The 20736-nt window shown below is 35.7% G+C and overlaps 1 protein-coding gene across 2 annotated transcripts in view; it reads right to left on the bottom strand.

The window, feature by feature from the left end:
• CCDC152 (coiled-coil domain containing 152) overlaps window positions 1-20173 on the bottom strand; it is a 42929-nt gene extending 22756 nt beyond the window's left edge. The window contains exons 1-4 of one of the 2 annotated variants that reach the window (XM_002815528.6): window positions 20082-20173; window positions 17737-17825; window positions 14372-14477; window positions 6970-7038 (exon numbers count right to left, since the gene is read on the bottom strand). In XM_002815528.6, the coding sequence (XP_002815574.3) occupies window positions 6970-7038; window positions 14372-14477; window positions 17737-17823 (262 nt within the window). In that variant the 5' untranslated portion in view covers window positions 17824-17825; window positions 20082-20173. The remainder of the gene's footprint in view (window positions 1-6969; window positions 7039-14371; window positions 14478-17736; window positions 17826-20081) is intronic. The other variant, XM_024247376.3, reaches the window with a different exon arrangement.
• Between the last annotated feature and the right edge of the window lie 563 nt (window positions 20174-20736).

The raw sequence follows: 20736 nt of genomic DNA, 5'->3' as shown, positions 1-20736 counted from the left end.
TTGGTGAGTATTCATTAAGTGTGTATTCTGCTGTTGTTGGATGAAATAGTCTATAGATGTCCATTATAGTCAATTGATTGATGGTATTGTTGATTTCAACTGTGTCCTTCTGATTTTCTGATAGAAGAATGTTGAAATCTTCAACTACAATAGTGGACTCACCTATTTCTCCTTGCAGTTCTATAAATCTTTGATGCACGTATTTTTGGTGCCTTTGCTAGATGCATATATAAAACAATTTTATGTCTTCTTGGAGAATTAACCCTTTTATCATTGTGTAATACCCCTTTTTATCCTGGATAATTTTTCATGCTCTAAAATATGCTGTTTGAAATGAATATAGCTACTACAGTGTTCTTAGTGTTAGCACGGCATATCTTTCTCCAGCTCTTAGCTTTTAATCTATATGTACCTTTATATTTAAAGTAGACTTTTCTGTAGAAAGATATAGTTGGGTAATGTTTTTTGATCCACTCTGATAATCTCTGTCTTGTAAACTGTGTATTAGGCTATCGATTTTCAAAGTGATTTTTGACAAAGTTGGATTAATATCTACCGTATTTGTTACTCTTTTCTATTCATAGACCTTGTTCTTTGATCCTATTTTTGTCTTCTATTCTTTTTCTGCCTTTTGTGGTTTTGAGTATTTCACATGATTCCATTTTCTCTTCTTTCTTAGCAAATCCATTATACTTCTATTTTTAGTTTTTTTTTTTTTTAGTGATTGTCCTAGAATTTGCAATATGCATTTACAATGAATTCAGGTCCACTTTCAAATCCATTATACTGCTTCTCAGGTAGTACAAGTACTTTATACTAAAGTATTCATAATTCCTTCCTCTCATTCCTTATGTCATTGATGTCATGCATTTCACTTATGCATAAGCTATAATTACTTAATAATACATTGTTGCTATAATTTTGAATAAATTGTTACCTGCTAGATCAATTGAGAATAAGAAAAATAAAAGTTTTTATTTTACCTTCACTTATTCCTTCTCTAATATTCTTCCTTTCTATGTAGATCCAAGTTTCTGGCCTATATCATTTTGCTTCTCTCCTCTTTCATCATTTCCTGCAAGGCTGGTATACTTGCAACAAATACTCTCAATTTTTGTCTAAGAAAGTCTTTATTTCTACTTTCTGGACAATAATTTTGCAGGATGCAGAATTATTGGTTGGTGTTTTATTCTATCTCTCTCAGCACTTTAAATATTTCACTCTACTCCTTTACTGTTTGCATGGTTCCTGAGAAGAAGCTGGGTATAATTCTTATCTTTGGTCCTCTATAGGTAAAGAATTTTCCTCACTCTTGTTTCAAAATTTTTTCTTTGTTTTTTATTTTCTACAGTTTGAATATGACATGCCTATGGGTAGTTTTTTGAGCATTTACCCTGCTTGGTGTTCACTGAGCTTCCTGGATCTGTGGTTTGGTATCTGATATTAATTAGGGGAAATTCTCAGTCATTATTGCTTCTGATGTTTCTTCTGTTCCTTTCTTTCTTTATTTTCCTTCTGATATTCCCATTAAGTATTTGTTACAGCTTTTGTAGTTATTACACTGTTTTTGGATATTTTGTTACTTTTTTCCTAGTCTTTTTTTTTTTTTTTTCTGAAATTTCAGTTTTGGAAGTTTCTACTGACATATTCTCAAGCTCAGAGAGTCTTTCCTGAAACTGAGAAATTATTTTCATTAGGCTATGTCTAGTCTACTAATGAGTCCAACAAAGGCATTCTTCATTTGTGTTACACTGTTTAGAGCCTTTAGCATATTAACTGTAGTTTTTTAAAATTTCTGGTCTAATAATTCCAATATCCCTGCCATTTCTGTGTCTGGTTTTGATGCTTTCTCTGTCTCCTCAAACTGCCTATTTTTTTTTTCTTTTAGTGTGCCTTGTAATTTTTTGTACAAAGCTCAAGACCAAGTACCAGTAAATACGCCTTTAGTGATTTGATGGTAAGGTGTTGCGGAAGGAGAAGCATTCTATAGTCCTATGATTAGGTCTCAGTCTTTCAGTAAGCCTGTGTCTTTGGACTGTGAGTTACCCACATGCTTCTCAGTCCCTCTCCCCTTTGGTGAGATGGGATGGCTAGAGTGGGCTGGAGTTGGGAAGGCTAGGGGGAGTTGAAATAGGATATTTTCCTCCCCTAAGGCAGCTTACCCTCGGCTAAAACCCCAGTAGTTTAGGCTCAGATAAAATAGCTTCTTTCAAGTCAGGCTTTGTTAAGAACAGAAGCTGTGGATTATTTCAAAATGGTTACTTTTCTTCTCCTCCGGCCAACAACATGAGGGAATTTTTCTCATAACTGTGAGATCTTAGTAGAGCTCTCACAGGTAAAACTTACAAAACTACAGGGGCTCTCCTATGGGATTGGGTCCCCTGAAATTTTTAATCTCTTAGATTTGACCACAATGAGCCTCCTGCAATTCATCAAAATTACATTTTAGGGTTTCCTAGCCTGACAAACAGGGAGGTTTCTGCTCTTGTAAGTTGTGATTCTCTGAGTCTGCCTCCCTGTCTCCAATTTTAGGTGCATCAGTTTGTCCTGCGACCTCACTTCTCTGATCAAAAGAGTCTAAGAAATGTTGATTTTTCAGTTTGCTCAATGTTTTACTTGTTGTTAGCAGGGAGTGACAACTTCCAAGATCCTTATATGTTTTACCAGAAACATGAGGTACGTTTGAAGGATTTTCGTTAAAGTTAGAATTCTATTTCCAAGTTTTATGTGCAAGTGAGAATACTTAAAAGTGACACATTTTCAGCCCTGAAGTTGCTTAATGGTGGAACCATTTCTAAAGATACAATGGTTTTTCCATAAATTAATTTTCCAAAATCAGTTAATTGGCCACTGTTGGCTGGCATTTTATCAAGTCTAATAGACTTTCACTACTTTTTAACTTAATATGCCTGATAAAGAGCTTGTATGGGGGTAGGAGAAGTGACAGCTCTGATACTTTCTTATTGTTGGCTTGTGCTTGCATTATTGTAATTATTATTGTCCTCAATATATGTTTTATTTTTTAAAACTACTTGTCCATTTTGAAAAGATTAGTTTGATTAGAACTAGCTAATTTTATCTATCAATCCTCTTATCCAGAAACATATAAACTGTACTACATGGCCATACACAGAGGGGAAAATGTAAACATGCAATTTTTCAGTTTTAGAACTCCCATTCTCCTCAGAGAAAGAAGTACCTTGTGTATCATGCGTGACATATAATTAACTTATAGATAGAAAAAGGAATATTATCCCAGTTATTAAATTTTTGTTAGATGACTGGCTTTGAATTTTCAGATAAAAATAAAGATAAATAAGAATTGCAATTTTTTCTACATCTCATTGAATTATCTTTTACATAATCCATAAGTCCCTACTGAAAAGATTCATTGATAAGACTAAAGGAAGGTAGCATTTATCTCATTGTAACTGAAAAGTCTCTTAAACCGAAAGGGCAATTGATTAATCAGCTCAATAATGTTACCAAAAAAACAGATCCTTTTAGTTTACTTTTCTTGCTATCCTCCAAAATCATCCTGCTGGCATGATTTTTAGACTAGAAACAAGAAATCTGCAACAATTTTAGGCATTATATACACTCTTATAACAACCAGAAGAACATAGTCCATCTCTTGGGAGAGAAGAAAATTATTCCAAAAGAACTCCCTTGGAGCTTGAATGCGATCAGCTTCCCCTGAGACATATGGTTAAGTGAATGAAGGGTGAATGTCTGAAAAAGAAAAACAGTTTCCTATTAAGGAGAGAAAAGAGCTATTGGAAAGGAAACCACTGGGTAGCTTAAATAAGCAGATTAATCATACTATCTTGGCAATCAATTGGATGAAAATGGTCAAATATAGATAGTTCTTACCTATTACCTTGCTCAATCAAGGCTTGTAAAAGCATTGGGAAAGTGAACTCAATAAGTCATCATTTATTTGCAAGAGACATCATACAATATTCATTTTTAAGAATGGCTATTTTATTTTTTTATTTTTTGAGACGGAGTCTCGTTCTGCAGCCAGGCTGGAGTGCAGTGGTGCGATCTCGGCTCACTGCAACCTCCAACTCCCTGGTTCAAGTGATTTTCCTGCCTTAGCCTCTCGAGTAGCTGGGATTACAGGCATGCGCCACCACACCCAGCGAATTTTTGTATTTTTTTTAGTAGAGGCGGGGTTTCACCATGTTGGCCAGGATATGGATTACAGGCGTGAGCCACAGCGCCCGGCCAAGAAAGGCTATTTTAAAACTTGTACTTGCCTTGTACTGGATCTTAAAGAGAAAGTTTTCTGTTTTCTCCCATTGATTATGATGTTAGCTGTGAGCTTTTCATCTATGGCCTTTATTGTGTTAAGGCAAGATCCTTCCATGCCTATTATCTTCTCTATCTATGCCTATTTCGTGAGAGTTTTAATCATGAGTGGATGTTGAATTTTGTCAAATGTTTTTTTCTGTATCGATTGAGGTGTTCATGTGTTTTTTTCTATTCATTATGATAATAAACAGAAAGCATATGGTGTATCACATTGATTGATCTGTGTATACAGAACCATACTTGCATCCCAGGGATAAATCCCACTTGGTTAGGATATATGATCTTTTTAATGGGCTGTTGAATTTTATTTGATAGTATTTTATTGAGGATTTTTGAGTCTGTGTTTATCAGGGATATTGGGATGTAATTTTCTTTCCTTGCAGTGTCTTTGTCTGATTTTGGTGTCAGGGTGATGCTGGCCTCATAGGATGAGTTTGGAAGTTTTCCCTTTGCTTTCATTTTTTGAAAGAGTTTAAGAAAAAGTGGTATTACTTTTTCTTTGAGTGTTTAATAGAATTCCCCATGAAACCACCTCATCCTGGGCTTTTCTTTGGTGGGAGATTTTTGATTATTTACTCAATCTCCTTATTTGTTATTGGTGTGTTCCGACTATTTCTGACTCAGTTTTGGCAGGTTGTATATTCCTAGGTATTTGACTATTTCTTCTAGGTTATCCAGTTTGGTGGCATATAGTTGCTCTTAATAGTCCCTTATTATCCTCCTCATGCCCCCTAGGATATCAGTTGTATCATCTTCTCTTTCATTTCTGCTTTTATTTATTGACATCTTTCTTTTTTTTTCAGTGTAGACAAGCATTTGTCAATTTAGTTTATTTTTTCAAAAAAAAACCAAACTCCTAGTTTTGTTAAATTTTCTGTTGTTTTTTATTTTCTATTTGATTGATTTAGCCTATAATCTTCATTATTTCTTTCCTTTGATTACCTTTGGGCTTAATTTGTTATTCTTTTTCTAGTTCCTTGAGGTGTAAAGATAGATTACTTATTGGATATATATATTTTTTCCTTTTAAATTTAGGCTTTACAGCCATAAACTTCCCCATTAAAATGTCTTTTGCTGTATCCTATAGGTTTTGGTATATTGTGTTTTCATTTGTCTCAGATACTTTTAAAATTCCTTTGGTTTATTCTTTGACTCAATGATTGTTCAGAAGTGTGTTTAGCATTTTTGCCTCTTCTTTTCAACATAGTGCTGGAAATCTTAGAGCAATTAGGAAAGAGAAAGACATAAAGGGCATCCAAATCAGAACAGAAGAAAATGATCTATATTCGCAGATGACATGACTATATACTTAGAAAACCTATTAGAACTAATAAACAGATTCAGTAAAGTTGCAGTATACAAAATCAACATATAAAAATTGATCACATTTCTATATACAAATTACAAAATATCTGGAAAGGAAATTAAGAAACAATCCTATTCACAATGGCAATAAAAATACTTAAGAATTAACCAAAGGAGGTGAGAATCTTGTACACTGAAAGTAATAAAACATTGATGAAGGAAATGAAAGAAGACACAGATAAATAGATTAGAAGAATTAATATTGTTAAAATGTCCATACTATCTAAAATGACCTGCATATTTAATGCAATCGCTATCAAAATGCCAATGACATCCTTTACAGAAGTAGACAAAACAATCTTGAAATCCATATGGAATCACAAAAGACCTCAAATAGCCCAAGCAATCTTGAGTAAAAACAACAAACCTGGAGCCATTGCACTACCTAATTTCAAAATATATTGTAGAGCTACAATAATCAGAACAGTATAGCACTGTTAAAAAAAAAACCAGACATGTAGATTATGGAACAGAATAGAGAACCCAGCTGGGTGTTGTATTTTAGTCACAAGGAAGGGAAAAGTTGTTTTGAGCCCTGGCATTGAAATAGGAGCACGAGTGCCCCTTTTTAACACTCCAAATTACAGGAATCACATATAAGATCAATATTTTATCTCACATATATAAGGTGCTTGTTTTAAAATAAAGGCAGAGGTCTAAGATGAGAAATGCTTATTTGATGTGAGTTTTATGTGGAAGGGGCCTTTAAGGCAATTTAGTCTAGTCTCTGATATAGTAGAAGAAAATCTCACAGCCATCACAGCTGAGTCAGAACAGCAGAAAATACTTGGTTGGTCTGTTTTGTGAATGGTAGGCCTGTTTGATTAACATGATTGTTACAAATAAGATAAGCTGAATGTGTTGACTTCACTTGCACAAATATAGTCTTAGTCTATGACAAAAAAATTAAATGGTAAACTATCACTGTGGTTTAAATAAAAAATTATGGTTTAACTAGTAATATCCACTCTTCAAAACTGAACACAAGGTTATTAAAGACCAAGAATACTACTGAGAATAAATAGAGTTCTAAACTTTTGAAGGTAATAACTATATGACCTATATAAAACATCCCTTTATGTCACTATCAGATAGAACATGACTGAATTGTTCTGTTCAGCATAACATTTCTTATTTCATAATCATCTAGGAAAGTATTTTTTAGTAGTAAGGAGTCCTCTTTTAGCTGATAAATTGAAACATTATCAACAATGTAAAAACTTCCTATTTTTAAAGGTGCTCAAATGCACAATGCTTTTTTAGATTTTACTTTTTTTTCTAACTTACCTTTTAAATTCTGTTGATATTCAATGGTCTGTTGTAGCCCTTTTATTATATTATGAAGAGTAGCACATTCTAAAACATAAAAGATAAATTTATTTTAAAATCCCTTGCTTTCATTTTGGAATTATTCTCTCAGTTGAAATTATTAAAATAATATAATATTTAAGCCAGGCATGGTGATGTGTGCATTGTAGTCCTATTGACTCAAGAGGCTGAGGCAGGAGGATCATTTGAACCCAAGAGTTCAAGGCTGCAGGGGGCTATGCTCACGCCATTGCATTCCAGCCTGGGTGACAGAGCAAGACCCTGTCTCTAAAAATAAAAATAATAATAATATTTAATTTGAAATTACAAGATATTAATAAAGCAGCCAAGCACCTTAAAGAAAATTATATAAAGGAAAAATATAATATTTTTTTTTTTTTGAGACAGAGTCTTGCCCTGTCATCAAGGCTGAAGTGCAGTGGCATGATGTTGGCTCACTGCAACCTCCGCCTCCCAGGCTCAAGCGATTCTCCTGCCTTAGCCTCCTGAGCAGCTGGGATCACAGGCACGCATCACCATGCCTGGCTAGTTTTTGTATATTTTTGTAGTGACGGGGTTTCACCATGTTGGCCATGTGGTCTCGAACTCCTGACCTCAAGTAATCCACCTGCCTCAGGTGATCCACCCCGCCTTGGTCTCCTAAAGTGCTGGGACTATAGGTGTGAGCCTTTACTTTTAACTCACTCATTAAGCCAAATGAATTTCAAAACTTGGTAATGACTTTCCTAAAGCACAGAATAGTATGGATCCTACCATGTGCCTAAGCAATCTCTGCCCCAAGTGGTAAGGCACACCTGCGTGTGTCTGGGGAACTGTAAGAAGTATGTCCATGCAAATTTTCCATGAAAGAACATCCTAAGGAAAGGGGGTCAAATTATATTGTTTTGGTATAAGACAATGTGTGGTACAATTGTGTGGTATAAGACAATGCTTTTCTTACTCTATCTTCCAGTCTGTCCTCTTAGTACTTAGGCTTGAGTCTTAGACCAAGAGATTAGCAATAAAAGGAGTAAAAACTCAGTAAGTAGTGTTCCAAGGCTTCAGCAACTTTGCTTCCAATGGCTGCTAACATAATAGAAGATAGAAGTTTCATTGCAAATATTAGAGCCTTGACATGTGCATCCAAGCCTTGACTATAATATTAGTAGCCACCAGCAACAGCCACGATGGACAGCAATAGTAGTGGTAATTTCTATTACTTTAGAAATCCACTTGGCTATTAGGGCTACAACAGCAGAGACTATTTTTTGTTTTGCTTACCATTGCTTCCTACTGTTTAGAACACTTGTGGTCCATAGTAGGCAATCCACAAATATTTGTTCAGTGATTATTGGGTTGATAGGTAATATCACAGTAAGCTGAAGCAGATAAGGGGTAAGTAGAGAATCTCTGGTATGAAAATAACATATATTTTGTCGACTGAATGAAAGAACCAATACTGTGAAGGGAGAATTCAAAAATTTTCACCTTTTAATTAGAGATTCTGCACTCAGTCTCATGTACTTTTTCAACTATGCTGATAGAAATGAAAGTATTTTGCAGAAGTTTAAAGCTTTATGATGCTATAAGGTTCTGCTATTGTGGCTCTTCACTCCTCCCTGCTCTCCCTACCATCCCCACCACCTATTCAAAGTTCCCCTCATCCTCCATTTTCTCTATCTTGCTATTTCCCAGTAAGAGAATAACGATTAAATTACATTTGACAGAAATTAGCTGAGAATCTGCTTCATGAGTGTCACTGTGCTAGCTGATAGAATTCAAAAATTAAAGGCATAGACAGACTCTGCCATCACTTATCTTTGTGCCTTTTAGAGTAATGAATCCAGTGATTCATAGAATGTAGTAGCTGAAGTTACTTCAGTAATCCGTAAATTGAAAACAGAACCCTGCAACTGAATGTTTCAAAAATGTGTATTTTCAAAATTTAAACACAAGGTGGCTCTCTCACCACATTTTTCTACAATGGAACCTAGATAAGAAATTCTTCACGAGAATACCATTCACTAATTTTGAATAATGGCTTTTAATTCTCTTTGCAAAATTTAATCCACACTGTTTGTTGTTTTTGTTGTTGTTGTTGTTGGACTTTACTGTGTAATTTGAAAATGCTGGCCTATTAAATTCTTCCTAAAAACCAGAGGTCAGAATATTAAGCTATTTCTTATACTATATAATTTAGTAAATCAATAATCATTTTGAGCTCAAATATGGGCTCTAAGATTAACCAAAAATATGAATATTAATATGTATTTCATACAATAGTTGCAAATATTAAAAGCAATTATACATGTAAAGAGTTTTCTGCAGTACTTGATTCTCAATACTAATATTATTACTATCTTCAACTGGCAAAAATTATTTATCTGGCTGGCATCAAATGTAGAAAATAAAATGTCCATATATCATTCTTTGTTGTTTTTGATCAAACTACCCTTCCCAGACTCTGGTAACCATCCTTCTACTCTCTATGTCCACGAGTTTAATTGTTTTGACTTTTAGATCCCATAAATGAGAACATACGATGTTTGTCTTTCTGTGCCTGGCTTATTTCACTTAACATAATGATCTCCAGTTCCATCTATGTTGTTGCAAATGGCAGGATCTCATTCTTTTTTATGGTTGAATAATACTCCATTGTGTATAAGTATCACATTTTCTTTATTTGATCATGTGTAGTTTGCCCTTCCTTCCTAAGTGAATTATTACACACTTGGCTCCTTAAGTTGTCATTCTTATGACAACTTATGCTTTTTGCTAAGTACTATCCAGCAGAAAGGACATTAGATTTAGAACAAATAAAATTGTATTTCTTAAATTTGTGGTTACATAGTAGGTGTATATATTTATGGGGTACATGAGATGTTTTGATAAAGGCACGCAATGTGAAATAAGCACATCATGGAGAATGGCGTATCTATCCCCTCAAGCATTTATCAACTGAGTTATAAACAATCCAGTTACACTCTTTAAGTTACTTTAAAATGTACAATTAAGTTATTATTGACTGTAGTCACCTTACTGTGCTAACAAATAGTAAGTCTTATTCATTCTTTCTATTTTTTTTATACTCATTAACCATCCCCACCTCCATTCCAGCCCCCAACTACCCTTCCCAGACTCTGGTAACCATCCTTCTACTCTCTATGTCCACGAGTTTAATTGTTTTGACTTTTAGATCCCATAAATGAGAACATATGATGTTTGTCTTTCTGTGCCTGGCTTATTTCACTTAACATAATGATCTCCAGTTGCATCTATGTTGTTGCAAATGGCAGGATCTCATTCTTTTTTATGGTTGAATAATACTCCATTGTGTACAAGTACCACATTTTCTTTATTCATTCATCTGTTGATGAACACTTAGGTTTCTTCCAAATCTTGGCTATTGTAATCAGTGCTGCAACAAAGAGTGCAGATCTCTCTTTGACATACTGATTTCCTTTCTTTTGTGTATATACCCAGCAGTGGAATTGCTGGGTCCTATGGTAGCTCTATTTTCAGTTTTTCAAAGAGCCTTCAGGCTGTTCTTCATAGTGATTGTACTAATTTACCTTCCCATCAACAGTGTACGAGGGTTCCCTTTTCTCCACATCCTCATCAGCATTTGTTATTGCCTTTCTTTTGGATATAAGCCATTGTAACTGGGATGAGATGAGCTTTCATTATAGTTTTGATATGCATTTCTCTGATGATCAATGATGTTGAGCACCTTTTCATATGCCTGTTTACCATTTGTATGTCTTCTTCTGAGAAATGTCTATTCAAATCTTTTGCCCATTTTTGGATTGGATTATTAGATTTTTTTCTTATAGCGGTGTTTGAGCTCCTTATACATTCTAGTTATTAATCCCTTGTCAGAGGGGTAGTTTGCAAATATTTTTTCCCATTCTGTGGGTTGTCTCTTCACTTTGTTGATTGTATCCTGTGCTGTGTAGAAGCTTTTAAGCTTGATGTGATCCCATTTGTCTGTGTTTGCTTTGGTTTCTTGTGCTTGTGGGTTATTGCTCAAGAAATCTTTGCCCAGACCAATGTCCTGGAGACTTTGCCCAGACCAATGTCCTGGAGACCTTCCCTGATGTCTTCCTGTAACAGTTTCATAGTTTGAGGTCTTAGATTTAAGTTTTTAATCCATTTTGATTTTATTTTTGTATATGGTGAGAGACAGGAATCTAGTTTCATTCTTCTGCATATGAATATCCAGTTTTCCCAGCACCAGTTATTGAAGAGACTGTCTTTTCCCCAGTGTATGTTCTTGGCATCTTTGTCAAAAATGAGCTCACTATAGATGTGTGGATTTGTTCATGGGTTCTCTATTCTATTACATTGGTCTATGTGTCTGTTTTTATGCCAGTATCATACTGTTTTGCTTACTGTAGCTCTGTAGTATAATTTGAAGTCAGGTAATATGATTCCTCCAGTTTTTTTCATTTTGCTTAGGACAGCTTTGGCTATTCTGGGTCTTTTGTGGTTCAACACAAATTTTCAGATCGTTTTTTCTGTTTCTTTGAAGAATGCCACTGGTATTTTGATAGGCATTGCATTGAATCTGTAGATTCCTTTGAGTAGTATGGGGATTTTAACAATATTGATTCTTCCAATCCAAGAACATGGAATATTTTTCCATTTTTTGGTGTCCTCTTCAATTTCTTTCATCAGTATTTTACAGTTTTCATTATAGAGATCTTTCACTTGTTGGTTAATTCCTAGGTATTCAATTTTATTTGTAGCTATTGTAAATGGGATTACTTTTTAAATTTCTATTTTAGGTTGTTCACTGTTGGCATATAAAAATGTTACAGAGTTTTGTATGTTGATTTTGTATTCTGCAACTCTACTGAAGTTGTTTATTCTAATAGTTTTCTTGTTGAGTCTTCAGGTTTTTCCAATTGTAAGTCCATACCATCTGCAAACAAGAATAATTTGACTTCTTCCTTTCCAGTTTGGATGCCCTTTATATCCTTCTCTTGTCTAATTGCTCTAGCTAGGACTTCCAGTACTATGTTGAATAACAGTGGTGACAGTGGACATTCTTGTCATGTTCCAGATCTTAGAGGAGAGGCTTTCAGTTTTTCCCCATTCAGTATGGTACTAGCTTTGGGTCTGTCATATATTGCTTTTATTATGTTGAGTTATGTTTCTTCTATCTCAGTTTTTTGAGGGTTTTTATCATGAAGGAATGTTGAATTTTATCAAATCCTTTTTCAGCATCAATTGAAATGGTCATATAATTTTTAGCCTTCATTCTGTTGATATGATGTAACACATTGGTTGATTTGCATATGTTGAACCATCCTTGCATCCAAGGGATGAATCCCACTTGGTCATGATGAAAGATCTTTCTAATGTATTGTTGAATTTGGTTTGCTAGTACTTTGAGGATTTTTACATCAGTATTCATCAGAGATATTAGCTTGTAGTTATTATTTTTTTTTATGTGTCTTTGTCTGATTTTGGTATCAGGGTAATATCAGCCTTGTAGAATGAGTGTGGAAGTATTCTCTCCTCCTCCTCTATTTTTCGGAACAGTTTGAGTAGGATTGGTATTATTTCTCCTTTAAATGTTTGAATATACAAGCAAGTCTCCTCCCTCAGCCTCCCAAGTAGCTGGGATTACAGGCGCCTGCCACCATGCCCGGCTAATTTTTGCATTTTTAGTAGTGACGGGGTTTCACCATCTTGGACAGTCTGGTCTTGAACTCCTGACCTCATGATCCACCCTCCTCGGCCTCCAAAAGTGCTGGGATTACAGGTGTGAGCCACCATGCCTGGCTGAAATTTAGTTAATAATAGTGGATCAGTTGGCACATCTGCTGTAACAAATGTACCACACTAATGCAAGATATTAATAATAGGGAAGTGGTGGGGTGAGAGAGTATATGGAAACTCTCTGTACTTTCACTCGATTTTTTTCTGTAAACCTAAAACTGCTCCAAAAAGTTTATTAGTTTTTTAGAGTCAAAAGTACAAATCTTTCTTTCATTGTTTCTATATGCTGTATCATACACTTATAAAGTCCTTCTCCATTATAAAAATAAAAACCCTACATTTCTCTTCTAGTTTTTCTGTGGTTTCATCTTTTTAACTTTTAATAAACTTTACTTTTTAGGGCTATATCTTCAAACCTTGGCTGTGATAATTTCTCAGAGTTTCCTTAGTTTTGATGACTCTGACAGTTTTGCAAATACTGATGAGGTATTTTGTAATGTCTCTGTATGAGAATTTTTCTGATATTTATCTCATGATTAGTCTAGTGTTATGGGTTTTGGGGAGAAAGACCTCAGAAGTGCCATCTTTATTGTATCTTATCAAGAGTATATACTATCAATATGATATAACAATTTATGTTGATCTTGATCATGTAGCTGAGGTAGTATTTGTCAGGCTTCTCCACTTTGTAGTTACTTTTCCCCTACCCTCACCCTTTCCATACTGTGTCTTCACTATAGTAAAGAAAGTGACTACACTGAGCCCACGATTAATGAGTGTGGAGCCATGCTCTTCCTCCTTGAGGGCAAAATATCTACAAAAGTCATTTGTAATTCTTCTGCACAGAATATGTATCTCTTCTTCCCCAATTGTTTATTTATTAAATCATTTATTTATATCAGTAAGGATTTATGGATGTTTATTTTATACTTTGGGCTAGCTCACGTTGTTCCAGCTTTGGCTCTTTCAGTTGGCTTTTGTCTCACTTTTAACAAACTCCCATCACTGTGGGGTGCTTTTTTTTGTTTGTTTTTTTCTTTTTGAGGACTTTCTTACTTTCTGCCCTTACAAGATGCTTGAGGCTTATCGTGCATATTTCCTGCCCCAGTGCTATAATCAGCCATGTCTCAAAAAACCTTGGTTCCTTTTATTAGAGAATGGTATAAGGAACCAAGATCTGGGAACCAGGTATGCTTAATGTCAGTGGGGTATTATTGCCTCTAGGCTCTCTCAGTTGGCAGGGCAAATCAATATATGTGTACAGCTTCATTTTTAACACAAATTTTTGACACATTTGACATTTATTTTGATGTAATTATAAGGTAGAAATTCAACTTAATTTTTTTCCCTATGGTTTTTATAGGCCTATATTGAGACTTCAATTGGCCATTTCTTATTGGCCTCAGAAAGTTGAGCAGTCTCAGAAAGATTATTTAACTTGTCTCATTCTATGTTTCTTCATTGGTGAGGTAGAGTAATAATACCCGTCTTACATGTCTTTCACGGCTATAATAAGGATATAAATGAGATGATAGTTTGGAAAATTCTATGTGGACTTAAAACACTTTACAAATATATGGTGTAATATTAATCACTGTTGAACTGAAAAACACTTTCATTAGAATTAGCATTCCTCAGGCAGCAAATAACTAACCTTCTTTAATTGAGACCTCCTTTGCTTGCATTACTTTTAATAGACAGTTACTCTTTTCCAACTGAATATCCAGTATATTATTCTTTCCATTGGTTTCCACCATTTTCTGTAGAAGAAATAGAATACTTATTATTAACAAATCAATGCTGCTAGTTTAATTTTTTATTAAGTATATGCAGACTAATGAAAATACAAACCACTTAATATTTGAAAGTCTAATAAAAAATACATATACAGTCATGTACTGCATAAAGACATTTTGATCAAGAACAGACTGCATATATAACAGTGGTGCCACAAGATTATAATGGAGCTGCCCTATACAAGTGTAACAATTTTATCTTTTATACCATATTTTTACTCTACCTTTTCTCAGTTTGGATATACAAATACTTACCATTATGTTATAATTGCCTCCAATATTCAGTACAGTAACATGCTGTCCAGGTTTGTAGCCTAGGAGCAGTAGGCTATACCATAAAGCCTAGGTGTGTAATAGGCTACACCATTTAGGTTTGTGTAAATATACTCTATAACATTCACACAATGACAAAATTGCCTAATAATGCATTTCTCAGAACATATCCTTGTCATTGAGCAATATATGACTATATTTTAAATAAGCCCACTTCCCAATATATTTTCAAATTAAAAAGTAACATGGTAAAATATTAAAAAAAAAAAAAAAAAAAACATGGTAAAATATTAAAACAGACTAGCAGTTATAAATGAAAAGTAAAAATATGACCTAACTTGAACCACTTTCTTTCCAACTATTCAACTCTCAGTCCCATGGTTAACAATTCCTTATATATGTTTCCAAAATATTTTATGACTGTACAGCTATAGAAAGAAATCATATTATATTCTGTTCTGTGCCTTGGCTATTCCACTTAGTACTATTATCTGGGAGATGATGTCATGTAAACCCACATAGATCTACCTCATTCTTTTTTTTTTTTTTTTTGAGATGAAGTCTCACTCTGTCGCCCAGGCTGGAGTGCAGTGGAGCAATCTTGGCTCACTGCAACCTCTGCCTCCTGGGCTCTAGCAGTTCTCCTGCTTCAGCCTCCTGAGTAGCTGGGATTATAGGGGCACGCCACCACACCCGGCTAACTTTTTGTATTTTAGTAGAGACAGGGTTTCACCATGTTGCCCAGGCTGGTCTCAAAATCCTGAGCTCAGGCAATCTACCTGCCTCGGCCTCCCAAAGTGTTGGGATTACAGGCGTGAGCTACCGCACCTGGCCTACCTCATTCTTTTTAACAGCTACATTGAGTTTCACTTTTGAATATGCTGTAATTTATTTAACCAGTCTCTTATTGAGAGAGAGAGAGAGAGGCCATATTCTACTTTTTGTAATGGTTAAACATTCTTGACCATATCTCTTGGGTATTTTTGTGAATAGTATAATAAGCCTCCATATACTCTTCAAATAGCTTCAAGAATCAACTCATGAACAGTCTTATATCATCTGTATCTCCATCCACCGCCCTAGTCTCACCACTTTTGAATTGATCTCAAAGCAACTCTCTGACACTATGTTATTTCATCTATTAATATTACCATCCATATGTATCTCCAAGAGATGACTCTTTCAAAATATGGCCACAATACCATCATCACCTCAAAAATGAACAATTATTTCTTATTTAAAGTGTTTGAGAATATGACAGATATTTCTAAATTAATTTCCAAAATCATTGCACTAACTCCTTTCCCACCAAAAATGCTTCTTATTCCTTTCTCTTTTATCTCTTATTATGTTAGGAATCACTCGGTTAAGAACACTTAACTTCACGTTTAAAAAAAGCTCATAATGTTACTTCAAAATACGCATGATCATAAAAATTCTTTCATTATGACATTTGTGTATGTGTGCTGAGGAAAAGAAGGAATAGAAAAGAATTATAAGAAAAGAAGAGAAAACAGAAGTAGATATTAGCCTCCCTCCCACTCTTGCTTCACAAAGTCACTTCCCAATTCTTTCATTTAACCACCTACATTTTTCAACAGCTATTGAAGGCAGAGGAGGGAGGATAAACCCAATATACACTTGTAGGTTTGGTCTACCATTTGTCCAGAGTTGGGGAGACAGACTTTAAATGGCTTTGCTTTTAGGCAAAAAAGAAGGAAAATGGAACAGATAGAAGAGGAAATACTAAAAAATGAGTAGTTATAAGAACAGACTGAAATATACATTTACTTCAATGTTTACTAAAACCATTCCTGAGTTTATGGACAATGTAGGCTTTCTTTTTTTTTTTTTGAGACGGAGTCTCGCTCTGTCGCCCAGACTGGAGTGCAGTGGCGTGATCTCGGCTCACTGCAAGCTGCGCCTCCCGGGTTCACGCTATTCTCCTGCGTCAGCCTCCGGAGTAGCTGGGACTATAGGAGCCCGCCACCACGCCCGGCTAATTTTTTGTATTTTTAGTAGAGACGGGGTTTCACCGTGTTAGCCAGGATGGTCTCGATATCCTGACCTCGTGATCCACCCACCTCGGCATCCCAAAGTGCTAGGATTACAAGAGTGAGCCACCGTGCCCTGCCTGGACAATGTAGGCTTTCAAGTATAGCAACTCCCTTTTATCCATGGAAGGATATGTTCGTGACCTCCAGTGGATGCTTGAAACCACAGATAGTACTGAACCCTATATATAGTATGTTTTTACCTCTACATACATAACTATGATAAAGTTTAATTTATAAATTAGGCACAGTAAGAGGTTAATAACAATAACTAATAATAAAATAGAACAATTGTAATATACTGTAGTAAAATTTACATAAATGTGGTCTCTGTCTCTGAAATTATCTTATTGTACTGTACTCACCCTTCTGATAACCGAGGTGGCTACCAAGTGACTAACAGACAAGTGGTCTATAATACAACATGGATACACTGGTCAAAAGGATGAATCACATCCTGGGCAGGACTGAGAGAGACAATGGAAGATTTCATCGTGCTACTCAGAATGGTGCAGAATTTAAAATTTATGAATTGTTTATTTTGGGAATTTCCCATTTAATAGTTTTGGACCACTGTTGACCTTAGGTGGCTGAAACTGTAGAGAGCAAAACCTCAGATAAGGGGACTACTATATGTATTTTCTGTTTGACTTTGGCAAAAGTACATAAATTATTTGTTCCCCTGTCATAGGGACATTTTGATATATTAGTACAAATGAATCCAAGCCAGATATATTTTAAACATGGAGTTTTAAAATGAGAGAGAGGAGCATAGCAAAATATATTATTATCTTGATCATTTTTTGGTATATTTTTCTTTCTTCCCAACTTCTTCCCTTGGCAAAATCTGTTCCATGTATCCCTATATAGTAGAATTGTTTTCTATCTTTACATACCTTTTCTATCTGTGAGAAGTCATTTATAAGTTTGTCAAGATTCACACTGCTAATCTTTTTCATACATCCTTCACTGCTTTGGTCCATGCTTGAAAGTAGTAAACAGTAGATAGTGTTAAATAAATAAATAAGATCTAAAGCATCACAATAGTGTTCATAGCTCAAATACTAACATTTCTATATTCAACTCATAGGGCACCTAGTTGGGCTCCATTGCACTCAGAGAATTTTTGTTATAACCAATATTAACAGTGGTCAAATGCATTGTCTTTTCCACTCCTTACCACCCACACCCCAGTTGACTTACTTATATTTGTTTCTTTACTGCATTAAAAGCTAATGCAATATTAAATCTGAGGCATGACTTTTAACTGTAAGATGTTACTTTTAACTGTAACATATTAATTTAAGATGTTAAAAATACTTGTTTAACTATCATGTCACAAATGTTTTCTGCTGTTATGCTTATTTCTTATATTTTGTTTGGTAAACTGGTAAATAAAAGATGCATGGAAATTAATGTGCTCAAAGCAATCTCTCTGCATTTCTATTGTCTTGTAATTTTGTATAAGGGATTAACCTTTGGGGATAGCCAGCTAACTGCTGAAGAATAAGAGTTTCAGTTTTAGTCCTATGAAATCAATCATCAAAAATTCTTCAGAATCCCAGAATGTAAATGCTGGCTACTTTGCAAAAGTCAATTTATCCATTCTGACTGGATGAGTTTACATCTTCAGATGTAATGTAAACAAGTATGAGACACTTGTCTTTAGATTTTTCTATAGCAAAGAAGAAAGGGAAAATACAAGTTTGAAATTCAGGGATGTTAAGTTGAGGAAAAAACATGAACCAATGTATGGTGTGTGAAAGCGGTAACTAGTCCAAAGTAAAATGTAAGTAAAATTCCTGATGTAGTTACTCAAAGCAATTTGGGGGCATATTATTGTTTAAAAGGAAGTTAACCAAAACAGATATTGCTTGACAATATGTTACTTCATCAAGATATCTCATTTTCTTCTTTTGAAATATTATTTTGCATTAGCATTATTAATGGTTTTTAAATCTCAGAGAATTTTAGCTGTATATTTTGTTTCTTGAATTATTATCTCGAATTATTATCTTATGTATGACATATGCAAGTACAACTACATATAAAATCCCTTAAATAGTTAAAACTTGATCCTTACAGCAGAAAAATATTTGTTAATAGCCTCCCATGATACAGTAAAATTCCTTTTGGAGTAAAATTAAAAATAATTGCTATTTGATAGTACTGTTATTCTTTAATAGTGCTACATGGTAATCTGAAGTAGTTAATGGAAACTCCCTCCACCCTCAACTTTTTTTTTTGGTACCTAACCTTTTAAATAAAAAAGGTTTTACTAGGGTTTTGTCTCAGAATCTGGCTCTTGAAATAAATGCATTTAAATTTGAGCTTGATTTTCTCTCAACTCCTTCCCCCAAAGAAGACCCTGTTATTTCCTTATAAAACCATCACTAATATTCCATTTGCTATCATTGCATGATATCCCTTTTGCCGTACTGGCAGAGCCAGGCAATTCATTTCTAGGTATCTTCATTGCCTGCTCTTCTGATTTCTTAGGTCAAGATCCTTTCAGTGAATATGGTCTTGCCCTGTGAAATTCGGTGTCAAGCTGGTGATTCAGTGCTTGTCAAATTCCTTAGTGAGCAGCAGAGACTGATTTGTGACCTTCAAGGCTCAGCTTCAACCGTCCCCACAGGCAAGTGAAAGTCCCATTTCCTTCTTTGTCCTCTTGCCCGCTGGCTTCAACCATCCCCACAGGAGAGTGACAGTTCCGTTTCCTTTTGGGTCCTCCTGTCTGCTGGCTTGAGTCCCGGGGCTCGTCCTCTTCCCTACCCCACACAGTTGGTCCTTCGCCACTCGCCTGCCCCACGCTCTGGTCCCTCCTCTTTCCTCCTCACCTCCCCGCAAGAATTCACTCTCAGTCCTGAAGCCTGGGTCCACTGGCTCCCTCCCCGGCATCCTAGTGTCCTTAGGGACCTAGCAGAAATAAAGGATGGGGGCCGAGGACCCGTGGATGTGAGAGAAGTGCCTGAGACAAAAACCAGTATGGACCCAGAGCACTGTAAGGAGATACGAAGAAAAGCATCTCTATGGAAAAAGCGCGAGTTTCTAATCGCTTTCTAGCGTCCTTAGCGGCCTAGCAAAAATAAAGGATGGGGGCCGAGGACCCGCGGATGTGAGAGAAGTGTCTGGAAAGAAAAGCCTGTAATGGACCCAGAGCACTGTAAGGAAATACGAAGAAAAGCATCTCTATGCAGAAAGCGGGAATTTCGAACCGTCAATAGAGTTTGGAGTGTACCTGCTGTTGCTCCCAGTTCCCCACAGTCTCCCTTGCCGCTGCCTCTGGGGCCTGGTACACTCCTGAATGTTGTCCCCTCCTCCGGAAGCCGAATCCCCCAACAATGGGCCCTCCTTTCTCTGGGCCCGCCCTGTGCGCTATGCTGGAGCTCCTACCACCAGCAGTTCTTACCAACTTGGCCCAGCTCCGCTCAGCATCTGCGGCTGCTTAGGTATTTTCGTGTGGTTTCCAGAACACGAATCAACACCGGATCAATAATTGTTTCCCCAACCAAAGAATAAATCACATTGGGTGTTCTGAATTGTGAGTCAGCTCCATTGAATAAATAATTATCCATATCTATTTTTGTAACTTATAAAATTGGCTTTTAAAATTCCAGAGCCAGTTAATAGATATGGTTTCCCATCTACAGAGTTATATCTTGGTGGCTTAATGATTAAGGGCGTGGGCTCTTGCGTGGATTCAAACCCCAACTCTTCTCTTTTTCCGTGGGTGATAGTGGGTAAGTTCTTAATTTCATGCACCTAAGCATCTTCATCTGTATAAGAGATTAATGATAATGCCTGCCTCTGCCGGGCGCTGTGGCCCACGCCTGTAATCCCAGCACTTTGGGAGGCCGAAAGGGGTGGATCACCTGAGGTCAGGAGTTGGAGAC

This window comes from Pongo abelii, chromosome 4 (assembly GCF_028885655.2).
Source record: "Pongo abelii isolate AG06213 chromosome 4, NHGRI_mPonAbe1-v2.0_pri, whole genome shotgun sequence".
Lineage (NCBI taxonomy): Eukaryota > Metazoa > Chordata > Mammalia > Primates > Hominidae > Pongo > Pongo abelii.
The sequence above is the reverse complement of the archived record's forward strand: the minus strand, read 5'-3'. Positions and strand labels throughout refer to the sequence as shown.